The following is a 23,040-nucleotide window of genomic DNA, read 5'->3' as shown; positions in this document are numbered from 1 at the left end:
GAAATTCCAGAGAGGAGAAGGCCATAAGCAATACTAGAGAAGCGGAGTATTCCCCAAGTGTGTTCACTGGATATAGCATTACTCTGAAGAACAGTTAAGTGAAAAGAATGGTAGAGGATAGAAGGCTGAATTAAACAGGTTTCTTTAATGCAGGACTTCTTGTTGACTTTAACATGCTCAATTTAACATGCTCTAAGAAAGAAAGTATAGTACGCAGTATTTTCCTGCCTTAACCACGTAACTTTTTTGTTTTGCACAAGGGCACAGATTATGTGCCTTAGCTTCACTTTTATCACCAATGTTAGCGACATTTTTATGTCCTATTTTGTTGTAATTTGCCTATAAACATAGTAATAATGCCTCCCCCAAACAAAAGGCCCCTCTCAGTATACTCAAGCCAAGTCTAAGCTCCAACACTGAATATACAGAGGCTAGCCGTCATTTATCTGATTTGCTACACTGAAAGATTAAATACTCCACTTAGGAAATAAAATCTTGAAATGTTATTTTCACCACTCTATTCATTTTGTAATAAATAACCCAGTATGAGAACAATTTAAGTCCACAGTATTTTAAGAGTCTTTTTAATGCTTTTAAGAATTTTAAGTATTTTGAACTCCTTAAAAGATCAGATCTAAGATGAACATATTCACAACAAACAACAACAAATCATACCAGTGCAACAACTAGAATGTCCTTAAGAGATCGCCCAGCTGGGTGTGCTGTGCAGACCTCGCTGCCACTTTCACAGTGAAATCACAATGCCTTGACTCAAAATCAGATAACTAGTCAAGTACCAAAAATAGCAAGCAAAGCCCAGGTCACCTGACTTCCGAGTAGGTTTTCTTTTTAAACCACAATACAGTATTATGCACATATTTTAATCGAGGAAACAAAAAAATAATGGAAAACAACTCAAGTGTGCTAAATTCTGGGGTAAATCAACTCCAAAAATCTTTAAAAGACACAGAGAAAATAAATTGAAGACATCTTTTTCTTTCAAAAAAAAGGCAAAACAAACCAAGTGTAAAAGCTAGAGATTTATTGTTATTTTCTGCTTAATAAATCGTCAAACTGGTTATGACACTATCCCACACTGTATACCACCATTCGCCAGTACAAAAGTTTTTTAAACCACACTGAGGCATACGGCAGAGAGAGCAGAGACACATGAATATCATCCTAAACAGCGTCCTCTAGTCATGCCTCCATCCTGACCTTTGTACAATGTTTTCTTCCTGGGGAAAGTGTCAGAACAGTGTGAGGGATGGTGGGCAACCTGGCCTCTTTACCTTTTTTAATAGCAAGCAACTTACGGAAGTAATGGAATTCAACTGTATTACCCTTGATTTTACTGTCTGAATTCATTTTAGGTTACTTGAACATTTTAATTTCCTGTAACTGTACATGAGAGAATATAATGACCTAAGAGAATACTGAACCAGAGTCAGCCAAATATATTACTGACCCCAAAGTTATGTTTTAATTGGTCCTAAAGGAATGTACCACCCCAACAGTTTGAGAGTTAGGCAAACAGAACTTCTTTGGGGAGGGAAGAAAAAGCTGTAGAACAGCCAAATATACTCAGCATTGTTAAAACGGCTCTGTGTTTCTCACCTCTGAATGGTATTTCTTTACTACACTATATGCACAGATACCCTAACAGAATCTTGGATGCCAGCATTATTTAGGCTGGCCCCATCCAGGATAGATCCCCGCCCCCACCCCCCCAATTCCCCTTCTCTGAGGCTCTGAAAAGCACAATATTTAACTATTTCTTAATAGAACTACCAAAACACTTCAGAAACAAGTGGCTCACAAATCATTTTAAATTCATGTATTGCCTGTGCATGAGAAAAATGATAAACCCAAAAAAGATAGTTCTATTTTTATATGGCGATTAAAAATAACTGAAACATCAAGACACTTTCAGTGAAAGCAACATTTCAATTACAAATTGTAATGCCTGTTAAACTACCTATGGGAGAAGCTGAAAAGTCCTCGGCAAATGCACTTCTGGGTTATACTACAGTGCTCCTTCAGTCTGCACAAAGATTAAGGTAATTTACAGTCAATCTCTGAATGCTGAGACAATGATACATCATGTTGTCTGTACAATTAAATGTCCTTAAAGAGATAACCACAATCAGCTCTTCTACTGTATTTTCAACAAACCTGACTAACCAGTACTTTTGCTGAGAGATGTTTATCAAAGATGCTGTAAGATTCTATGCAATCAGGAAATACTCAGCTTTGAAGTATTTCCTTATCTTTACTTTTTTGGTTACAGGTGTTTTGCTCAGATAATCTATTACAGTATGTTTCTAGAAATGCAGTCCCAAATGTGCTTACATACACTGTATACAAATAAAGCAAAAACTGTCAGTAGTATAAATCTTACAGCATTTTTGTTTGCAAAAATACATGCCAAAGTCACAATAAGCAATGTTGTACCACAAATTATAAAGCGCAAATGACTTGCTTCTTTTTAATGCTTTTATTCTACATAAATTACTACCATAGGCTAATGTTTAAAAAGCAAATAAACTGGACAGATGCAGGACAAAAATCTGTTCACCCAACTATAAAAGGTGGCATGTTTTTTAAAAATTACAATAAATGCAGAAGTGTTTGATGCATGCAGTAGCCTTAAATGAAAAAGCATTGATTCCCACTGTTCCAGGAAAAAAAAAAAACAAAAAACAGAGAAACCCACACATCTTATTACTGCACTCCACCTTAAAATGCATCATATTGGGTTTGTTTATAACAGCACAGAATTCCAAAAGTCAAAATGAAATAAAGCAGGTATTTTAAAGATTTAAGAGCCGTTATCAAAAATAAATTACATTTTTCCCAAGATACAGAAATGCTGCTATGATGGCTGAGAGCCCAGTAACCTTTCAATAGCCGCATTGATATCACCTCCTGTTGCTATTAGCGCTTGCAAGTTTGCTTCACGGTTCAAAAATCCCATTGCACTGAGCTGTTCCAGTTGTTGCTGAAATCTGACTTCTGGATTCTGTAGCTGTTAAAGAAAATAAGCAAACTAAAACTCAAAGGAAAATCAGTCCATTCACACCTAAATAATCTTTTAAAAATTTTAACTGCTTTTTTAATAACATCTGCTGGTCTCCTAAGCTATATAAAAAGCACTGGTCTCTTTTCTGAAATATATTCAACATATTTAGAAGTCCATTTAGCACTTTATTTTAAACAGTCTAATTTATACGTAAACCATCATGTCACATAGATCTTATTAACTGCTTTAAAAAAAAAAAAGCCTAATAGACTTCAACCATTACTTTAGATATACTTAAGATGCTAATGAACATACAGGAAAACTTAAAAGTATCTATGCAAATAGTTCAGAATTAGATTATGTATTTTGTAGCTATTGACCAACTGGGTATTATAAACGCCAGTGTCCTCATGTATACAACTCTAAAGTTCTAACGAGGCTTAGAGTGTGCATTTAATTTCTGTATTGGCCAGTCAAGTCTTTAGAAAAGAGTTCCAGTTTCCAGATGCATAGACTATACTCCTGACAGTTCAGCTGCATCTTTTTTTTCCAGAAATGAGGTAAGAAAAAAATGCATAAATGATCAATCAATTCTGGGCAACCTGATAATGGTGAGGCCTGTAGATTGTTCAACTTACACAACAATTCTGTCCAATAACTAAAATCTTTTTTTCTTATTAATTCCATGAGTATTTACTGAGCCAGAAGTTATGCCAGGTACCAAGAATATATACACTTGTGTAAGATAAAACACAGCTCTGTTTATTGTATTTAGTTAAGGCTTAAAATCATAAAGTATGCTGTATTTTCGCCATGCCCAAGTTTTAAGGATAATCTACCATAATAGGTCTGAACTGGCAATCATCTCTTTATAATGGCAGATTCTTAGTAAATGAATGTTTCCAGATGCAAGAACATTATTAGGCATGCACATTTTTCAGCCATATTTGTGAGGAGTATACATGTAACACAAGTTACCACACGAGGCAGCAGCAGGTGGGGTGAGGTAGTTAGGACTTTTTTTAAAGTCAAAATTCAAAAACTAAGGTAGAATACAGGAAGTATTTGGGATAATAAAGTTTCTCTTCTTCCTTGACAAACTTTTATAAAATATAACCTATTTCAAATAATTTTCAAACAGGGACTGCAAAAAAGAATGCATTTTAAAAGACAATTTCCAAAAATTAAGGCAAAGCACTTCTTCCCTTCCACTAACCTTTCCTTTAGTGTCTAATATAGCACCCAAAGTAAACAATTTTTGTAATGCCTGTTTTTAAGAATCAATATCTTTAAGAATCTCCTTTTCATTATGGTCTACACCTGAAAGGAGAGCCATTTTTGATTTTTCTTTTTTTGAAATTTCTAAAATTAAGAAATGCAAAACGTGAACAGAAAAGAATCATTACCTGAGGATTCACTCCAGCCAGAGCCTGCAGCATTTGCTGGATAAACTGCTGGTGCCCAGGCTCAGTGGTTCCTGCTGTGGGACTTGGGTTTTCACTAGGTGCAGAACTAGAGCCATTGGTTCCTGAAGAGCCTCCAGTGGTCCCTAATGTTCCCAGGCCAGGAGTAAACCTAGAGAAAGCATGAATGAGCAATAAACCTAAACTCCTGCACAGTAAGAGTCCAGATCATGCCAGCCTGTAGTAAATCAGTTATATTTTAACACAGTATTAGCTAAGTTATCTTCTAAAACCAAGCGTTTTTAACTTTGAAAACTGTCTTAAAAGCAATCTCAAAAAAACCCCCTCAAAAAAAGCATTAGCAAACAATACAAAAATAAATAAATAAATAAATAAATAAATAAATAAATAAATAAATAACAGCAATCTCAACAAAAAAAGGCAGAATGACATTAAGTGTGAAATTCTTAGAGAAAGTAACCACTGTGCACTTCCATAACCTTCCCCAAATAAGCCTACCCTGGGATGAGGCCGGGGGCTTCCGTTGCTAAGGTCTGTAAACCCTGCTGAATCTGTAACAAGGCCTGCATTGCTCTAGGGTTTGACATTGCCGATAACGTATCAGGATTCTGCATCTAAGGAAGAAAGAAAACCAGCGGTTACGAGGGAATTAAAGCCAGTGAATGTAAAATTTAAATGTTTTCTTTGCTACGTTTCTGGGGGAAATCTAAAACCTTACTCCTAGACAGTGGTAATCCACAATTTCTTTCCCAAAAAAAACACAAGCACCTCCTCTTTGACAGCAAACCTAGTGTGCAAATCATTACTTGACCTACTCCCAAGTCCATCATGAATGCCATTTTTCATAATGAAAGACAATCAGGAGCTCCTCTGGAAGCCACAACTGTTCCCCTTCTCCAACAGATGAAAGTATTATTTCTAAGAGACAACATCCAAATGCACAGTAAATATAACATGGTAATATGGTGAAAGCCACATATTCCTCCTGACCAAGTGTTATCTGTTGCTGATGTAACAATTTTACCAGTCAGACACACTCAAAAATAGTTTCAAATTTGAAGTTAATGCATGCATCCTTAGTTCAGTTTCACTATTTCCAAATACACACCACCTGACTAACCAAAAAAGATAGGCTTACATCATTACATAGATCAAGGACACTAACCTTGGATAATGGTTTCACAGGCCTATGGATCATCTGCATTGTATCTTGAAGCCCTCCCTAGAACTTCCAGTTTCAAAACACCAAGACTGACTTCTCTTTTATCTTTTTAAATAATAAAATGCCATGGCAATCTCAAATACTTTTTAATAATAAACCTTCCTTATGACAACACTGACAATTTTAATCTTGCTAATTCCGAGTCTGAGGAATGAGATCTACCCCACTCCCTTAGAAAACAGGTCTTCTATTAATTTGGAGGAAGTAAAACATAGGAAGAAACCAAACCTGTAAAACGGGTTAGGGTAGCTCTTTCCTGTTACTCGAGATTAGTTAAACCATAAAGCATAACACGACACAATGAAGCACTTCAAAGTTAGTAAAGTGAAAGGAAATGGTTTATGGTATTAACGAAGCATTCAAAAATCCTACATCCTCAAAAGCAAAAATCAAATGGTCCTTTCCTCAGAATTTATGTTTAAGAAATATAAGCAAAAGGTCAGCAGTGAAATGGGGCTCAGTTAAGATCAAGCTGAATTCTCTGCAAATTGACAGCATTACCAGACTCTATTCTATGTTTTGCTATCAGCCAGAGAAGAGCAAGGAAAATGTTTATTATCAAATTTTTTCAAGCACATCATTACCGAAGATAGCTAGCATCTTTTCTTACTCACTTGTTGGAGGAAAGTTGGGAGCTGTTGTCTCATTTGTTCTTGAAGCTGAGGATTTCCAGCAAATAGGGGATTATTCAGCATCATCTATGGGGCAAGTGTTCAAACAATTTTAACTGGAAATATCTGAAACAAGTAATGTACCTTGTTTAATAGTCTATCTTCCCCCAAGTGCCTAACCTGGCACTTAAAAGGGAGGAAGGTAGAACATGAATAAAAAAGGGAAGATACTGTCCACAAGAGGGATCTCCAGAAAAAAAAACAGAAACGAAGCATCTTCTCTCTCAATGAGAATGGTGATTTATGATAATGACATGCAATACCCTAAAAAATAAAAGCAATCATTTTCTTAGGCTGTCCCTTGAGTGAAGGTGAATATTTGCCTTTGAAAGAAAAATGGGAGTAACTGGCATTCACAAGGATACATTTTCTGCTACACTGACAGAATAAACTTAAGCATCAATACATGAAACTATACATGGCTTGCTTAGACACCACGACACACAAGTGGCAAGCACAGAGAAAATCCAGATCTGGAACCACTATATCTACCTGTGTACTACGAAACAGCTAATATTAGGTCCAGAAAAATACCACCACAGAACAGCAACCAACTTGCCAGAGAACTGGAGCTGCTAGGTGAAAATCAGCCCTGGACTAGCACTGATAGATCTCTGGGGAAAGTATTAAAATGGTTTAAGTCCTAAAAGATGTAAATCCATTTGAGAACACCAAGATTAGCCTCTGGATTTCACCTCACTACCAAAAGAGATGAGAAAAATGGCATGCCTCCTAACCTTCAAATGGGTGTTAGGAATTTAAAAGTCAGGGTCAATGTTAACATGATGTTGCATAACTGAAAATAAGATTACAATACACAATCAGCATAACCAAAATCTAGTAAATTCTCAGAGCTTCAAAAAAAACAAATTTTGCATCAGTTTCTCCAGATGGAGTAAAAAAGTCAACTAACAATGATTTACTGATAGCCTATTTAACCAGTCCACATCCAGTTTTGGGGGGAAATAATCCTGCCCTCAAGTAGTTAGTCATATTTGAGAGTAATTATATGTAGATACTGGAAGTAGAAAGAATTCCTCCCTACCTTCTTTAGTTTATCTATTGTTGCAAAGTAGATTGTTTAGTTAACTCCAATAAATAAATAAAGCAGGAAGAAGTCAGACAATGTTTAATGGATATACAGTATTTATTTCAAAGTGACCAGTAAGTTCACAGTAAATAAAGTAAAATCTACTTGAGACCAATGAACCTGCTTCTTTATTGGCTCCAGTCATTATTATGAACATATCAATGAAGTTATCACGTCTTTGTTTCAGGATTCGTGTTACTTGAAAAAGCATGTCATCTTAAACTTACTCATTCTTTCTCAGAAAATTGTATCTCATTTCATCAGGATATTTCTCCTAACTTACCTGACTGTATATAACAAGTTTTTATACTCAGAGTTTTTTTAATACCTAAAAATCAAAATGAGAATTGAGACACTACAAACTTTAATCTGCTGATAACCATGATAACCAAAGTACACTGTAAATGTTTCTGAATTGTCTATAATAAAAGACAACTCATATCTAGCCTTCTTTAGTCTACATTTTGCTTTGGAGTCAAAAACCAGAATACAAAAGTGCTCAAGTCACTTTATAAATGTCAAATTGTTAGTTTAAATGGCCAGGAATGTGCTTGTTAAATAACACCAAAATTTTAAAGATGCGCATTTAATACTTAGTTAGCCAAATACACATTTAAAAACATACAAGTAGGATCACTCTGCACACGTATTTTCCACATTTATTTTAAACAAAGGTGCTATCATCACAGTAAGCTGAAGCACTTAATACTAAGAACTCAGTCTAATAGTTTTATGAATAAAACAATCTTTCACTCAACAAAATGCAAAATTTAAATATATATAAATTCACTTAAAAACTTTATTTCCAATCCCACAAATTTTAAGAGGATAAAGTTGTTGCTGAGGCTTATAACCCAAAAATATCTACTATATACTTGAATCAATATGGTTCCAGGCTTCAGAAATATAAAAAATATTCCATTCAACATAATGAAGTAATTAAAGGTTTTTAAAATTTTGGAAATGGGAATAGACTGTAAAAAAACCATATAAAATTCCAAACATTCCACAAAATCCATTTTTAATAAATAACAAATACAAATTATAGATAATCAAAGCTTATTTCCACATTCTCCAAGGTTTTTCAAGCCCAGCAGTTTTTAACCTACGGTTACATCAGAATCACCGAAGGAACAGGAGGGGGAAAAAAATCCACTACAGTTGCATAAAAACTGCTCAGGATGGGGCCATTTTTTTTTTTCCAATTTTAAAGTCCCCAAAGTCATCCTAAATGTTCAGCTAGGGTTGACATCCACCAATCTTAGTTACGGTCTCTTCAGAAACAAGTTAGAAAATAAACTATTTAATAAAGGACCATTAATACTAACTTCAGGGGGAAATCTGTAACTGAAAGCATGAGAATACTATTCCCACCAATCTCCCTCTGCCTGTACTAAACAATTCCAGGTTATTTTATAACTGCCATTTTGTACATGACTATTACTCAGAATCTGTGTAATCTAATAAGTAAAAGGTTTTCAACTGTATTAACACTTCTTAATCAAGATGCATATTACACTAAAGAATGTATCTTTAAAAGGGAGAGCAATTCAAAACTTTCACACTCATCTCCTAAATCAACACATGCAGAATATACAAAGTAAAACTCCACTTCTTTTTAGGCAGTGAATACCAGAAATGGAGCTGTTTTTAATTATATTAAGAAGCATTCATTTACTGTGAGGAAATAAACTGTCCAAAAAATTAGAGATGTATTTTACCTACTTCTCTAGTGTGTTAAGGTAGCACGCACAAAACTACAACCAAAAAACAGAAATTATTTGATTAGGCTATTTCAATTCATGCTGCATAGTCCTTAATACAGTTACAAACTCACCTGTGCAGCAAGGTCAGGGTTCTGGCTTAGTGACTGCATCATGCTCCTCATGTAGGGGGCAGACAACATGTTTTGCATAAGCTGTGGGTTTTCAGTTATTTGTTGCAACAAGCTCTGCATTCCTGGTGTGTTGAACATACTAGCTGAAAGTTTGTTTAAAAAAAAAAGGAGTATTTTATCAAGGAAAAGATACAGAAACAAAAGTGAAAGTACAATTTTAAAATACCGCACTGTGCATAATTTTAGCAACTGCAAGTAAGTACACATATTACTTATCAATTAAACTAAGAAAGACTTTTAAAACTAAGATCTCCAAAACTACATGCCCAACACATACCAATAAAGGGGGGCTTATGGACTTCAAACATTCTAGGTGCTTTTATGCTAAAATTTACATCTATGGAAAGGGTAGGTTCTAAAGTCAATTTAAGGCAAAAATTAGGTATGGTCAAAATTACTCTTGCAAAATCTTATAAAGTGAAGGAAAATCTGGGCCAATTTTTCCTCCAGGATCACTTAATTAGCATTGTATTCAGCACTCCATACCTAGGAAAGAAGGAAGCCTTCTCACTGAGGCCTCCAACCCATTTTCACTGAATCGTAGCACTCAATGAACTGAACCCCAAATTAAGGACGTTTCTTCATCCTTTCCCCACCTGTAAAATGGGGTATCTACTTGATGAGATGGTTGTGACAATTAAATTAATGTGCAGATGCTTGTTAGTATTACTTTTTCTCTTTTTTTGCTTAGAGCTATAGCTAAATTTATGTCAATTCAATATTTTTTGAAAATTAATTTGTTCAACATATATCCGTATTTTCACTTGCTGTCTAGATACAATCAAACTCAAATATATTCTCAAGCTCATTAAGTGAAATTTTTCATCTCCTTTCTGTTCTTAATCCATTCAGCAAAGTTTTATCAATTCTTAAAATATTTGACGCTTTCTGCTTTTCTAGTTTATTTAATTCTGCTGTTTTTCTGTAATAATTTTTGTTTTTCCTATTTTCTCATGTTGTTTCAATTTAGGTTTTTTCCACATCTTAGAGTTCAAGGATATTCTAGGACAAGAACTGACAAACACAGCCTACAGGGCAAATATGGCCCATGACCTGTTTTTGTACAGCCCATGAGCTAAAATGGTTTTTACGATTTTTTTTTACATTTTTAAATGGTTAATGAAAAAAATTTATGAAATGTGAGAACTAACCATATGAAATTCAAACTTCAGTGTCCACAAATAACATTTTAATTAGAACACGGTCATGCTCCCTCATTTCTTGTCTATGGTTGCTCTTGCACTACAAAAGCAGTTGAGTAGTTTCAACAAAGGCTCCACGCTGCACTATCATACTACACATTGCTGTTCCGTGTTCCACAAATCACAGTGACTCAGCTGTACCTCATGCCACATGAGTCACTGTAGCATGCTGTTATTTCTTTTTTCATTACCAGGGCATACCAGTCACGTGAGAACAGAAGAGAAAGAGAATTGAACTATCAATGTGCTTTTAAGGCACAGTAGAGTATGGATTATTTTATCAAAAGAGATGGCAAAACACCATGTTTACCATGCAATGACACTAAAAGAATACAATATACTTCAACATTACTAGACAGAGCACTCATCACAATACTCCCAACTCACAGAAAAGGAAGTCAGAAAAAAACAAAATATAGAGTATCTCATCATTGCCAAATTTCTTCACAAAAATAAAAAATAAAAATAAGGCTGCAAAGTTAAGTTCTCAAATGGCTTATGTGCTAGCCAAGCAAGGAAACCAGTATACTAGCGGTGATTAATTAAATCTTCATTGAAGCAGCCAAATAAATGTGTCCAGAGAAAACCAACTTGTTTAAAGACTATTAGCCTTTCAAAGAGAATAGTTTCTCAAAAGTTAGGGACAATTGGGCTCAACATCAATAATCAATTAAAAACCAATGCAAATTATTTTTAGTAGACTCCTTGGTTCTTGATGAATTGTCAAATGTTACTGCTCAGTTCTTGTTTGAGAAGTGAATACCAAGTTTGAAGTAACAGAAAAATTAGCCTCTATAAGCAGTCTACATGGAGTAACTACAGGCCAAACTATTTTCAAAGTTGAGAAAACATTCATTTGGTACAACGTGAAGTAGAATATGATAAGATGTGCTACCTCTGATGATAAAAACCCATGTGAAGGATTAAAAGGATTAGTTGGAGAAAGATACAATGCTTGTAAAAATATGAGGTATTTAAAGACAATAGTTATTCACTGTCTTATTCATCAACAAGTACTCTCCAAAATATTTTGAACTATCATGTTATTCAATGAGTAGGAGCATCAGGTGAACTTCATTCACCTTTGTGAACTTAACCATAGTCAATTCCATGAACTTTTCTCAGATATATCTTGACTTGCCCAAACAGTTTTTTCTGCTCACAGTAGTTTGATGGCTTAACAGAGGTAAAGTTTTGTTGCCATTTTTTTTAAGTTCAGGGCTAAGACTGAAATTCTTCTGAAACAATCACCATTATCAAACACTGAATGACTTTGAAGATTATCTTTTGCTAGAGACTTGGTAATGTCTCTCAATGAATTCAACCCCAAAATACAAGGTGAAACATCATTTACATGCCAAACTCAGACTGTGGTAATTCATTACTACAACTGAAACTATCTGAATCACAAGCAACGTCAAACTGCTTTATACATTCTTGTGCTGTCAAGTTAAAACAAGCAGCAAGATCTCCACTCCCATAAATTTGCAGTAGATATACTTTTGAGCTCACACTATAATTCCAGAAGCATTTTTGGGGCCTCATTGCAAGCACAAAGAAATTCCCACATTTTAAAATTCACTTAATTGTATAATTGCGGCACTACCACCTAACCTTCAATTAGAAGTGCATAACTGCAATGATATCCTAAAAGCAAAGAATCTAACAGAATCCTATAAATCCTTTCTAAATGATGCATATGCCATTTAAGATCATACGTTCTTGAAATGAATACATATCTGAATGAAATGAAATTTAAAATCTCATTATATATCAGTATTTATAGAAGAGCATTTGCAAATTATCTGCCACTAACAAAATGGAACACTGTGAACATCAATTAAGCAAAATGTTATCCCTTAAGAATGCCATTCCTATCATTAGCAGATATGTATAAGAAAACATTATATCCAATTATAATTACATTTTAATTCCATCAAAAACAAAAACAAAAACAAACTTGTGCTATTTTGCTTTCTCTCGTAACATAATATTCTTGATATTGCCTCTTGGTTTGCAAAGTCTTAAAGTATTATTATCCCTTTGCAGGAAAAATATGCTTACAGAGCAAAAGAAAAGTCAAGAATCTCACCTTTCAGGTATATAGTGTGTTTATGAATATGTATGTGAATCTAACTTCAAAGAGTTAAGTAAAAATCATAATACTACAAAAATACGTTGACAATTTGTTAAGCCAGGGTACATTAATTTTTGCTGTTTCTTATTTTCCTTTGATGCAAATATTAACATGAAACCTTAAACAAAGCATCAAGCCATTCAATAAAATAATTTTGAGTAAAAAGTTGCAAAACCAATTATTTGTTTGTACAACGAAGTTGTTTCTATAGACACCATGCTAAAGTAAAAACAATTTGCCCATCAGTTGGGAAATGACTGAAACCTTGCTGTCTCTGCTCTTAGACCCTTAAAATGTGAATAAAGCATCTCTCTCAAAAGTTTGCCAATAAGAATCAAATAAGCAGTAAGTAAAATACAGAGCAGGTTAATTTTCTTCCTTGATTTAAATATGGTATTACTTTGGATGTTTAACTAGACTGATCGCAGTAATCATTCTGAAATATATATAAATATTGAATCATTACATTTTATACCTGAAGCTAATCTGTTATATGTCAACTATACTTCAGTTTTTAAAAATGGCATTAAATTTTTATAAAACCTGTATTTTATCCAAAAACCTCATGACACCCACTTTATTATAAGAAAGAATATATACTACTGTAACCATTCTGATTTTTTCCTCTCAGTAATGAACTCTTTAAAAAATTCCTCATCCAGTATCCACTTCCTCTGCTAACATGTAAGGATCTTTTAAAACATACCTAGTCACTCTCACCTTAGGAAAGTGCCCCAAGCTTTCATCTCTTCTCACTTACGTGCCACATACTGGGACTAAAATCTTCATTCTGGCTGCTGACTCTGGGCCTAATTCTTAGCATGTAAATATCTGAATAGTTGAAAAAAGGGCAGATGAATAATAGACTCATTTATTGAGTCTAGTCTACAGAAAAATGACCAAAAGCAAATTCCTAATCTGGTCACACATCAGAATCTCCAGCAACTTTACACAAACACAAACCTTAAACCCCACTGTGGAGAATTCTGATTCACAAGGTCCGTGGTTAAGACCTAGAAATCTGATTTTTACCAAATCTGGCAGGTGCTCTGATGCAGCTGGTTTAGCCCAGGTATCAGGAGTGGATACCCACTGATTTCTATAAAAGAATACGAAACTGGACTCAAGGCAAGAAAAATGTGTTCCAGTGATAAGTACACAGGTAACTGTGTTACCCCTACAGTTCCATTTTCCTATATTGTTGAAAGGAAAAGGCCACTTCTCCCAAACCATCTTGAGAAGACAAAAACACAAAAACGCCTCTGGAAATCTTCAGTAACCTTTTGCATTATAATACACTTGAAGTGATTATATTAATCCTTACATACTTACAGCTTTTTTAAAAAACAAACAAAAATCTTGCAACATAAGAAGATAGTTCATAAAAGCTGTCCCTCATACAAAAGCACAGAGTAACAGTATAAGAGATGTTTTCACTATTGAAATAAGTGAGGACAACAAAGGGAAAAACCATCAGTTGTTATGAGCATACCTCCTACTCCAGGCCCCAAATTTGGCGCAGTAGAACTCTGCCCAGCAGTGCCACTGGCAGCACTGCCACTAGTGCCCCCTACAGCGCTGGTGGTGCCGCTGGAAGCTGATGAACTCTGGGAAGCCTGTGGAGCCCATGGATTGGGTAATGGATCTCTATTTTCTGTACGGGAAGGCTGGCTACCTTCACCTGAGGATGTATTGCTCACTAAGGAAGCAAATGGATTACCACCAAACTGTAATAAAAGACACAGAAAAAAAAAATGAAGAATAAGCTTTTGTCTTAAATATCAGATACGAAACTCTTTTTAAATGAAACTGCATTCCCCACACAAAGGTACCCTTCAATCACACACATCTGCGTTATAAAAGGAGCCTTAGCCTGAGCCTCAGAGCCAGTGTTATCACCTGTTCCTGAGCAGCACTCAGCATTGGTTCCTGAATATCCGTGTACATGCGCCGTAAAGCATTATATCCCCCTGGGATGCTTTCTAGGTTGCTCAAGGCTCGGTCCTGGTTTCTCATCATTTCCTGCATCATTGCTGGGTTCCTGGCAAGTTCCAATGTCTAAGAAAAAGATTTCCAACGGGGAAAAAAGGGCACAAAAATACACATAAATTATTTTAGCTATTAACTGCTACAGATAATTTTGTAAGTTTTCTAATTCTATGAAATTAGCAGTCTTCATATTTTAAATCAGAAAATTATTTTAAGTAATTCTTGCTGGATTTCACCTCAGAAAGCAAGCTAATATTCAAATATCAAGAGGAAAAAAGGCAGTTTGTTATGAGTGAATGCCCATCTCTTGAACTGGACTCTTTGATTCTTAAATCTGCAAAATAACTATTTATTAAGATCTTTAAAACACAGCAGAAGTTCAAAGTTCAAACAGTTCAAATCAGTGCTTTGTTTAGTTTTCCTAAACAAGGATTAGGAATTTTTTTTTAGCTTAATCATACATATATGGTGAGCTCTTTAAACACAGAAAATTAAATAGAAAGAAGTATATGATTTCTTAGCTAACTCAACTGAAAGAATTTTCCACATACTTGTCTCATAATATCTGGATTATTCAGCATATGACTAATTTCTGGATTTCTCTGTATCAACTGCTGCATTTGCGGATTGGCCATAATTAACTGCCTCATCAGGTCAGGATTTGAGAGCATGCTCTGGACAAAGGGATTCTCCATGATCTGGACCATCATTTCAGGATTGGACATAAGTTGCCGCTGCATCTGGCTCTGTAGTTCAGAGAAGTTGGTAGTATTCAAACCCAAGCTACTTAGGCCTGCAAGCCCTCCAAGGCCACCTAAGAAGATAAAGGGAAAAAGACATATAAATTAAAGTCAGAAATTTTATCATTAACATGACTGTGCTAAAATATGAAGATGCAAGAAGTATTAACTGAAGCAACAGCCCATTACAGAAAACCATTTATTCTAAAGCAAAAATAGAATTCCTATTACTTTTGTAAATACATGTTTAATTTTATGAACTAGTTAAAAACGTATTCACTTTGGTATTTAAGAAATAAAATCAAATAAGTATATGTTTCTTATGTGTGGTATAATATAAAAATATATTTGATCTTTGCATATAGGATCTTTGATCCTAAAACCCTTAGAATTTCCTAAATGAAGGGAATGTCTTGTTATTCATAACAAGCCCCTGGAGACTACACTTCATTTATGCTAATGATGTTATATAGGGTGGGGCCCTTAGGTAGCCTCAGGATGGATGGCCACCAGAAAGACCAAGTGATTAGGAAGTTGAACTTTCAGCCCCACCCACCAACCCCTAGGAAGGGCAGAGGGGCTAGAGACTCAGTTCTGGGAAACTCTAAGGCAGTGAGATTCAGAGTTTCTGGGTTGGTGAACACATCTAGATGCTATTAGGGTGACAAGCCAAGAAAGGGAGGAGCTATGCACTCTCCCCCACCCAAATGCCTTGCCCTATGCTTCTCTCTCTTCCATTTGTCTACGTCTGAGGTGTATCCTTTATACTAAACTGGTAAATTAAAGTAGTGTTTTCCTGAGTCCTGTGAGCCATTTTATCAAATCACCAAACCTGAGAAGGAGGTTGTGAGAACACCTAATTTATAGCCTGTCAGCAAGTTCAGGTGCCAGTAAGAATACTTTTACTGGTATGTGAAGTAGGGCAAGTCATGGGGGACAGCCTTTTAAGATGTGAGATCTGACACCAACTTCAGGTAGGTAGTATCAGAATTGAACTACTGGACACCTGTCCAGGCAGTGCTGGAGAAATTGTTGGTGCCTGAAAGAACACCCTAGAATATGCTCACTTAAGAAAGAAATGAGAAAAATACACTAGGTTATACTTCTAATAATCTCTTTCCAGAAGACTAGTTTAACAATTAGAATTCATCTGTTACTCTGGTTGGAACAGAGCTACCCCATCAAGAAACAGATGTCTCTCTGAAGGAATTAAATCATGGAGAAACCTAACAGATCAAAGATGATGATTATGTGCTTATCGTAAAACTTTGTAAAATTATATAACCAACTGAATGCATTCATTCCTCACTTACCGAGCACTTTCTTTATAAGCCAGGTACTGTGCTACATGTTGGGAATAAGGTGATAAGAAAGACACAGAACTCAATCTAGTGGGAAAGACAGACAAGAAAAACAAATGCAAAGTACAACAGAGAAGGTCACAGGATATGATAATATAGTACCTAAGTGAAATGGTTGCTTTCCCACAAGACGGCACTTAATGAGTTTGGAAAATGAAAAGTTGGTGTGAAGTAGGGAGCACTGGAATATTTCATCCTAGGTACAATAAATATTATATACAAAAGCAGAGAGAACGGGAGTACTGATGTACTCTTGAAACCCCCAAAAATTCAGTATGATGAAATGGCAGACAGCAGTGCTCACAAAACATCCCATGTGCAGCCTTACGTTTCTTTTGTTTTTGGATAGGCCCACCTGACTAGCTATGACCAAAGGACTGCAAGAAATAATGTGTCACTTCTGGCCCAAGTATAAAATAGAAGATCTGCCTTGAGACACTTTAGCTGTCTCTTCTGGCATATTTCAAGTGGTATAGCTACAAGACAGCAGAATTTCATTAGCTTAAGTCCCTGAGGATTATGTAGATGGAGGTCTCACTGACCAGTGAAAAACGTGTAGCATGAAGAAAAGCTTTGAAGCAAGAAATTAACCTTTGTGGTAATAAGCCACTGAGTCTAGGGTTATCTATTACCACACGATAGCCTATCCTGACTAGTGTAACTGTTGAGGTACAGTAAAAAATGAGAATGGAGACACAAATGATTGCTACATCACAAAAAGTGTTGAAAGGTTTTAAGCAGAAGAGTCACTGAAGATTTTCTAATAACAGTGTGGAAATAACACAGAGCAAGCATTTTTAAAAGTTGATGACCTGCATCAAGGAAGTAGCAACAGAACAGAGTAATTGCATGGGGTGGGACAGAGAAGAGATTATGGATTAAGAGATTTGACTGCAGAGAGGTAGGAGTTTGAGAGACATAATGACGAATTTTTATATTTGTTTTGTTCTTTGCTTTCTAAAGAGACACATACAGGCTAAAGTACTTAAGAGAACATCAGGTAATATGCAGAGGTGAATACAAGTTCAGAAGTGATGTGGCTTGAGGTAAAGATTTGAGTCACCACGTTATAGTGACAGGATAATGTCACTTTTGGAAAATAGAAGAAGAGGAAATATAAGGCAGAACTTGGGGAACAATACCAACGTAAGAAACAGGAAGAAAAGACCTACAAATGAGAAAGAAAAAAACCAGTCAGAAAATTAACCAGGGGAAAACAATATCAGAAACTAGAGGAAGAACATTTCAAAGAAAGACTGACAAGCATTAGAGGAGAGGGATTTAGATTTTAAATCACTTTCTTTTCATCTAAAAGTATCTAAGAATCTAAAAAAGTATCCACTAAATTAGGGGAGCTAAGAGGTCAATGGTGACCTTATCAAGGGAATCTACAGTGAAGTGGTAAGGGGAAGAAATAGGGAACAGCAAATTTAGTGAAAGGGAAATAGAGACAGAAAACAGAAAATGCCTTTTCCAAAGACAGCTGAGAAAGGAAGCAAAAGAAAGGGTGGTAGTGGTATTCTGTGGCTTTTAAACATGAAACAGACCTTCATGAGAAGAGACAGGAAAAGAAAACCTGAGTACAAAGGGTAAATGGAGTTAACTGACAGAGAAAAGTACCTAAGACAGGGGGTGGGAATAAAACAAGAAATGAAAGGATTAGGGAGGCATATGGTAACAGACAAATTAACTAAAAGCCTCTGTGGGCTTCAATTTCTTTCCCTATAAAATGAGGAAAGAGGGGAGAGGTTTACCTCAATACCTTTCAAGAGTCAGAACACTAAATAATTGTATCCTAATCTACTGTGTTAGTAATTTTTGCCATCTAAAACTCATGTATCTTAACCAAAAGAGAAATGTTTAGCTTAAAATTTTAGAAAATAAGGGCATCAAACATTAAAAAAAAAAAATTGTGAATCCATGCCATGCCCTAAATGTTTCAAACAGTTGGCAAAGTAGAACTAAATTACTAAAACAACAATTTCTGAAAGATAAAAGATACGATCCTTGCTATGTGAAAACTGTACATATTTATTAAGATGTCATCTCAAGGTACACTTATCATACAACTTAGAAAATGAAAAAAGCATTAAGCCATTTATCTATCTAGTTCAACTATGGTTAGCTTCAGAATACTCTTTTCCCCAACAAACCTCCCACAGAACCTCAGTATAAAAACTGATATAAGAAAAGTGGTTTTGGCTGATGCAAGATATCCTTAACCACTGGGCTTGCTCCAAGGCCCGTCTTTCTGTGTGTGTTTAGAAATGTTAGAAAATCACTAATGCAGTCTGATCACTTCATTTTACAAATGAGAAAATTGTGTTCGGGGGTTAGCTTACAATCAGTTAGCTAATTTTCCCCAGAGTCAATTATGTGGTCAGATTACATATACATACATTATATCTCTGTCATTACTAAAAAGAAATGTCTCAATTCTAAGAGGCTACTACGAGCAACTATACATCAACAAAAAGGACAACCTAGAAGAAATAGACAATTTCTTAGAAAGGTACAATTTGCCAAAACTGAACCAGGAAGAAACAGAAAATATGAATAGACCAATTACTTGTACTGAAATCAAATCAGTAATTTAAAAACTCCCAAAGTCCAGGACCAGATGGCTTCATAGGCAAATTCTACCAACCATTTAGTTTAGAGTTAACACCTATCTTTCTGAAACTATTCCAAAAAATTGCAGAGGAAGGAACACTTCTGAACTCATTCTGAGGCCACCATCACCCTGATACCAAAATCAGACAAAGATATCATACACACACACACAAATTACAGGCCAATATCAGTTATGAATATAGATGCAAAAATCTTCAACAAAATACTAACAAATCAACTCGAACAATGCATTAAAGGGATCATACACCATGATCAAGTGTTATTTACCCCACAGATGCAAGGATTTTTCAATATCTGCAAATCAATGTGATTACCAAATTAACAAATTGAAGAACAAAAACCATAAGATCATCTCAATAGATGCAGAAAAAGCTTGATAAAACTCAACACCCATTTATGATGAAAACTCTCTAGAAAGTGTGCATAGAGGGAACATACCTCAACACAACAAAGGCCATATATGACAAACCCACAGCTAATATCATACTTAATGCTGAAAAGATGAAAGCATTTTCCCTAAGATGAGGAATGAGACAAGGAGGCCCACTCTCATCACTTTTATTCAACATAGTTTTGGAAGTCTTAGCCATAGCAATCAGAGAAGAAAAATAAATAAAAGGAATCCAAACCGGAAAAGAAGACGTAAAACTGTCACTGTTTGCACATGACATGATACTATACGTAAAAAATCCTAAAGATGCTACCAGAAAACTAATAGAGCTCATCAATGAATTCGGTAAAGTTGCAGGATACAAAATTAATATACAGTCGTCAGTTACATTTCTGTAAACCAACAACAAAATATCAGAAAGAGAAATGAAGTAAACAATCCCATTTACCACTGCATCAAAAATAGAAAACCTAGGAATAAACCTATCTAAAGAGGCAAAGAACCTGTACTCTGAAACCTATAAGACACTGATGAAAGAAACTGAAGACAACACAAACAGACGGAAAGATATACCATGTTCTTGGATTAAAGAATCGATATTATTAAAACTACCTAAGGCAATCTACAGATTCAATGCAATCTCTATCAAATTACCAAAGACATTTTTCACAAAACTAGAAAAATGTTAAAATTTGTATGGAAACATAAAAGACCCCAAATAGTCAAAACAACCCTGAGAAAGGACAGAGCTAAAGGAATCATGCTCCCTGACTTCCAGACACATATACCCTGTTCCATTGATCTATAAGTCCAGAAATAAACCCATGTACTTATGGTCAATTAATCTACAACAAAAGAGGTAAGAATATACAATGGAGAAAAGACAGTCTCTTCAATAAGTGGTGCTGAGAAAGCTGGACAGCTACCTGTTAAAGAATGAAATTAGAATATTCTCTAACACTATATACAAAAATAAACTCAAAAATAAAATTCCCAGAGGAAAACAAAGTCAGAGAACTCTGACATAAATTGCAGCAATGTTTTTTTCCAACTAGCTCCTACAGTAATGGAAATAAAAGCAAAAATGAACAAATGTGACCTAATTAAAAGTTTCTGCACAGCTAAGAATACCATCAAAAAATGAAAAAACAATCTATAGAATGAGAAAAAGTATTTACAAATGATGCAACTAACAAAGGACTAACTTCCAAAATACACAAACAGCTCACAGATTACTATCAAAAAAAAAAAAGAAATGAAACCCAATCAAAAAATGGGCAGAAGACCTAAACAGACATCTCTCCAAAGACATCCAGATGGCCAACAAGCACAAGAAAAAACTCATCATCACTAATTATTAGAGAAATGCAAATCAAAACTACAATAAAGTATCACTTTACACCAGTCAGAATGGCCATCATTAAAAAGTCTACAAATGATCAAGGGTGTGGAGAGGAGAGGAATGGAATCCTCTACCACTGTTGGTGGGAACGTAGTTTGGTGTAGCCATTATGGAAAACAGTATATGGAGGTTCCTTAAAAAACTAAAAACAGGCCTACCATATGATCCAGCAATCCCACTCCTGGACACATGCCTGGAGAAAACTGTAATTCGAAAAGACACAAGCAACCCAATGTTCACAGCAGCACTTTTTACAATAGCTCAGACATGGAAGCAACCTAAACGTCCATCGACTGATTAATGGATAAGGAAGATGTGGTATATATACAATGGAGTACTATTCAGTCATAAAAAAGAATGAAATAATGCCATTTGCGGCAACATGGATGGACCTGGAGATTGTCGTTCTAAGTGAAGTAAGCCAGAAAGAGAAATACTGTTTATCACTTACATGTGGAATCTAAAAAAAGATATAAATAAACTTATTTACAAAACAGAAACAGACTTACAGACATAAGAGAACAAAACTTATGGTTACCAGGGAGTAAAAGAGGTGTGAAGGGATAAACTGGGAGTTCAAGATATGCAGATACTATTATACAAACAAGTTTATATACTTTAGCACAGGAAACTATATTCAGTATCTTGCAGTAACCTAAAATGAAAAAAAATATGAAAACATATGTCTGTATAGGTATGACTGAAACACTATGCTGTACACCAGAAATTGATACAATATTGTAAACTGATTATACTTCAAAAAGAATGCAAAAAAAGGTGTCACTTATTAACCACTTGTTTTATGTAAATACAAGCTAAATAAGCACATCTGTATTCCCAACTACTCCTTTAATACCTCCAATTACAGAAATAAGCTATAGAACCTTTTGTTGTTGTTGCTAATGTTTAATTCTGTCATTTTATTCAAAACCATCCGGGGAAGAAGGAAAGTATTTTTCATTCCTATAAAAAATGACTAAGAACACATACCTAAACCAAATGGGCTGCTAGTAGCAGAACCAGATGTGGAGCTACTATTAGGAGCTGATGATGTGGTAACATTGCTTCCACTGGTGCTTGTTTGCTGAGCTGAATGATCCTGAGGCCTAGGAAAAATAATTACATCCTGGTGTAAACAATGGAGCTAATTAGTTTTAAACAACCCCTGAAATTCCAATACCCAGAAATAAAGTGTAAGTTTTCAGACCAACCCAAATTATCATAAAGCAAATACCTTGATATAACTAAGCAGTAGGAACACAAAATATAAAGAAACATAGATATGAAGTAAGCCAGAAAGAGAAAGAAAAATACCATATGAGATCGCTCATATGTGGAATCTAAAAAACAAAAACAAACAAACAAACAAAAACAAAGCATAAATACAGGACAGAAATAGACTCATGGACAGAGAATACAGACTTGTGGTTACCGGGGGGGTGGGGGTAGAGGGTGGGAAGGGATAGACTGGGATTTCAAAATTGTAGAATAGATAAACAAGATTACACTGTATAGCACAGGGAAATATACACAAAATGTTATGATAAATCACAGAGAAAACAATGTGACAATGAGTGTGTATATGTCCATGAATGACTGAAAAATTGTGCTGAACACTGGAATTTGACACAACACTGTAAAATGATCATGAATCAATAAAAAATGTAAAAAAAAAGTTGTGGTGTATATGTATATATGCTGTACACCTGAAACTAACACAATGTTGTAAATCAACTATATTTCAATTTAAAAAAAATACAATGGAATATTACTCAGCCATAAAAAGAAGGAAATAATGCCATTTGCAGCAACATGGATGGACCTAGAGAATATTATACTTAGTGAAATAAGAGAAAAA

The 23,040-nt window shown here is 35.1% G+C and overlaps 1 protein-coding gene across 2 annotated transcripts in view; it reads right to left on the bottom strand.

Annotated features, from left to right (window-relative positions):
- Positions 1-1,027: 1,027 nt before the first annotated feature.
- The window catches only part of UBQLN1 (ubiquilin 1), a 41,323-nt gene continuing 19,310 nt past the window's right edge, over positions 1,028-23,040 (bottom strand). The window contains exons 3-11 of one of the 2 annotated variants that reach the window (XM_006209255.3): positions 22,173-22,288; positions 15,206-15,468; positions 14,565-14,723; positions 14,158-14,392; positions 9,267-9,409; positions 6,283-6,366; positions 4,945-5,060; positions 4,429-4,597; positions 1,028-3,028 (exon numbers count right to left, since the gene is read on the bottom strand). In XM_006209255.3, coding sequence (XP_006209317.2) covers positions 2,876-3,028; positions 4,429-4,597; positions 4,945-5,060; positions 6,283-6,366; positions 9,267-9,409; positions 14,158-14,392; positions 14,565-14,723; positions 15,206-15,468; positions 22,173-22,288 — 1,438 coding nt within the window. In that variant the 3' untranslated portion in view covers positions 1,028-2,875. The remainder of the gene's footprint in view (positions 3,029-4,428; positions 4,598-4,944; positions 5,061-6,282; positions 6,367-9,266; positions 9,410-14,157; positions 14,393-14,564; positions 14,724-15,205; positions 15,469-22,172; positions 22,289-23,040) is intronic. The other variant, XM_006209256.3, reaches the window with a different exon arrangement.

The sequence above is a fragment of the Vicugna pacos genome, chromosome 4 (assembly GCF_048564905.1).
Source record: "Vicugna pacos chromosome 4, VicPac4, whole genome shotgun sequence".
Lineage (NCBI taxonomy): Eukaryota > Metazoa > Chordata > Mammalia > Artiodactyla > Camelidae > Vicugna > Vicugna pacos.
This window is presented reverse-complemented; position numbering and strand designations above follow the sequence as displayed.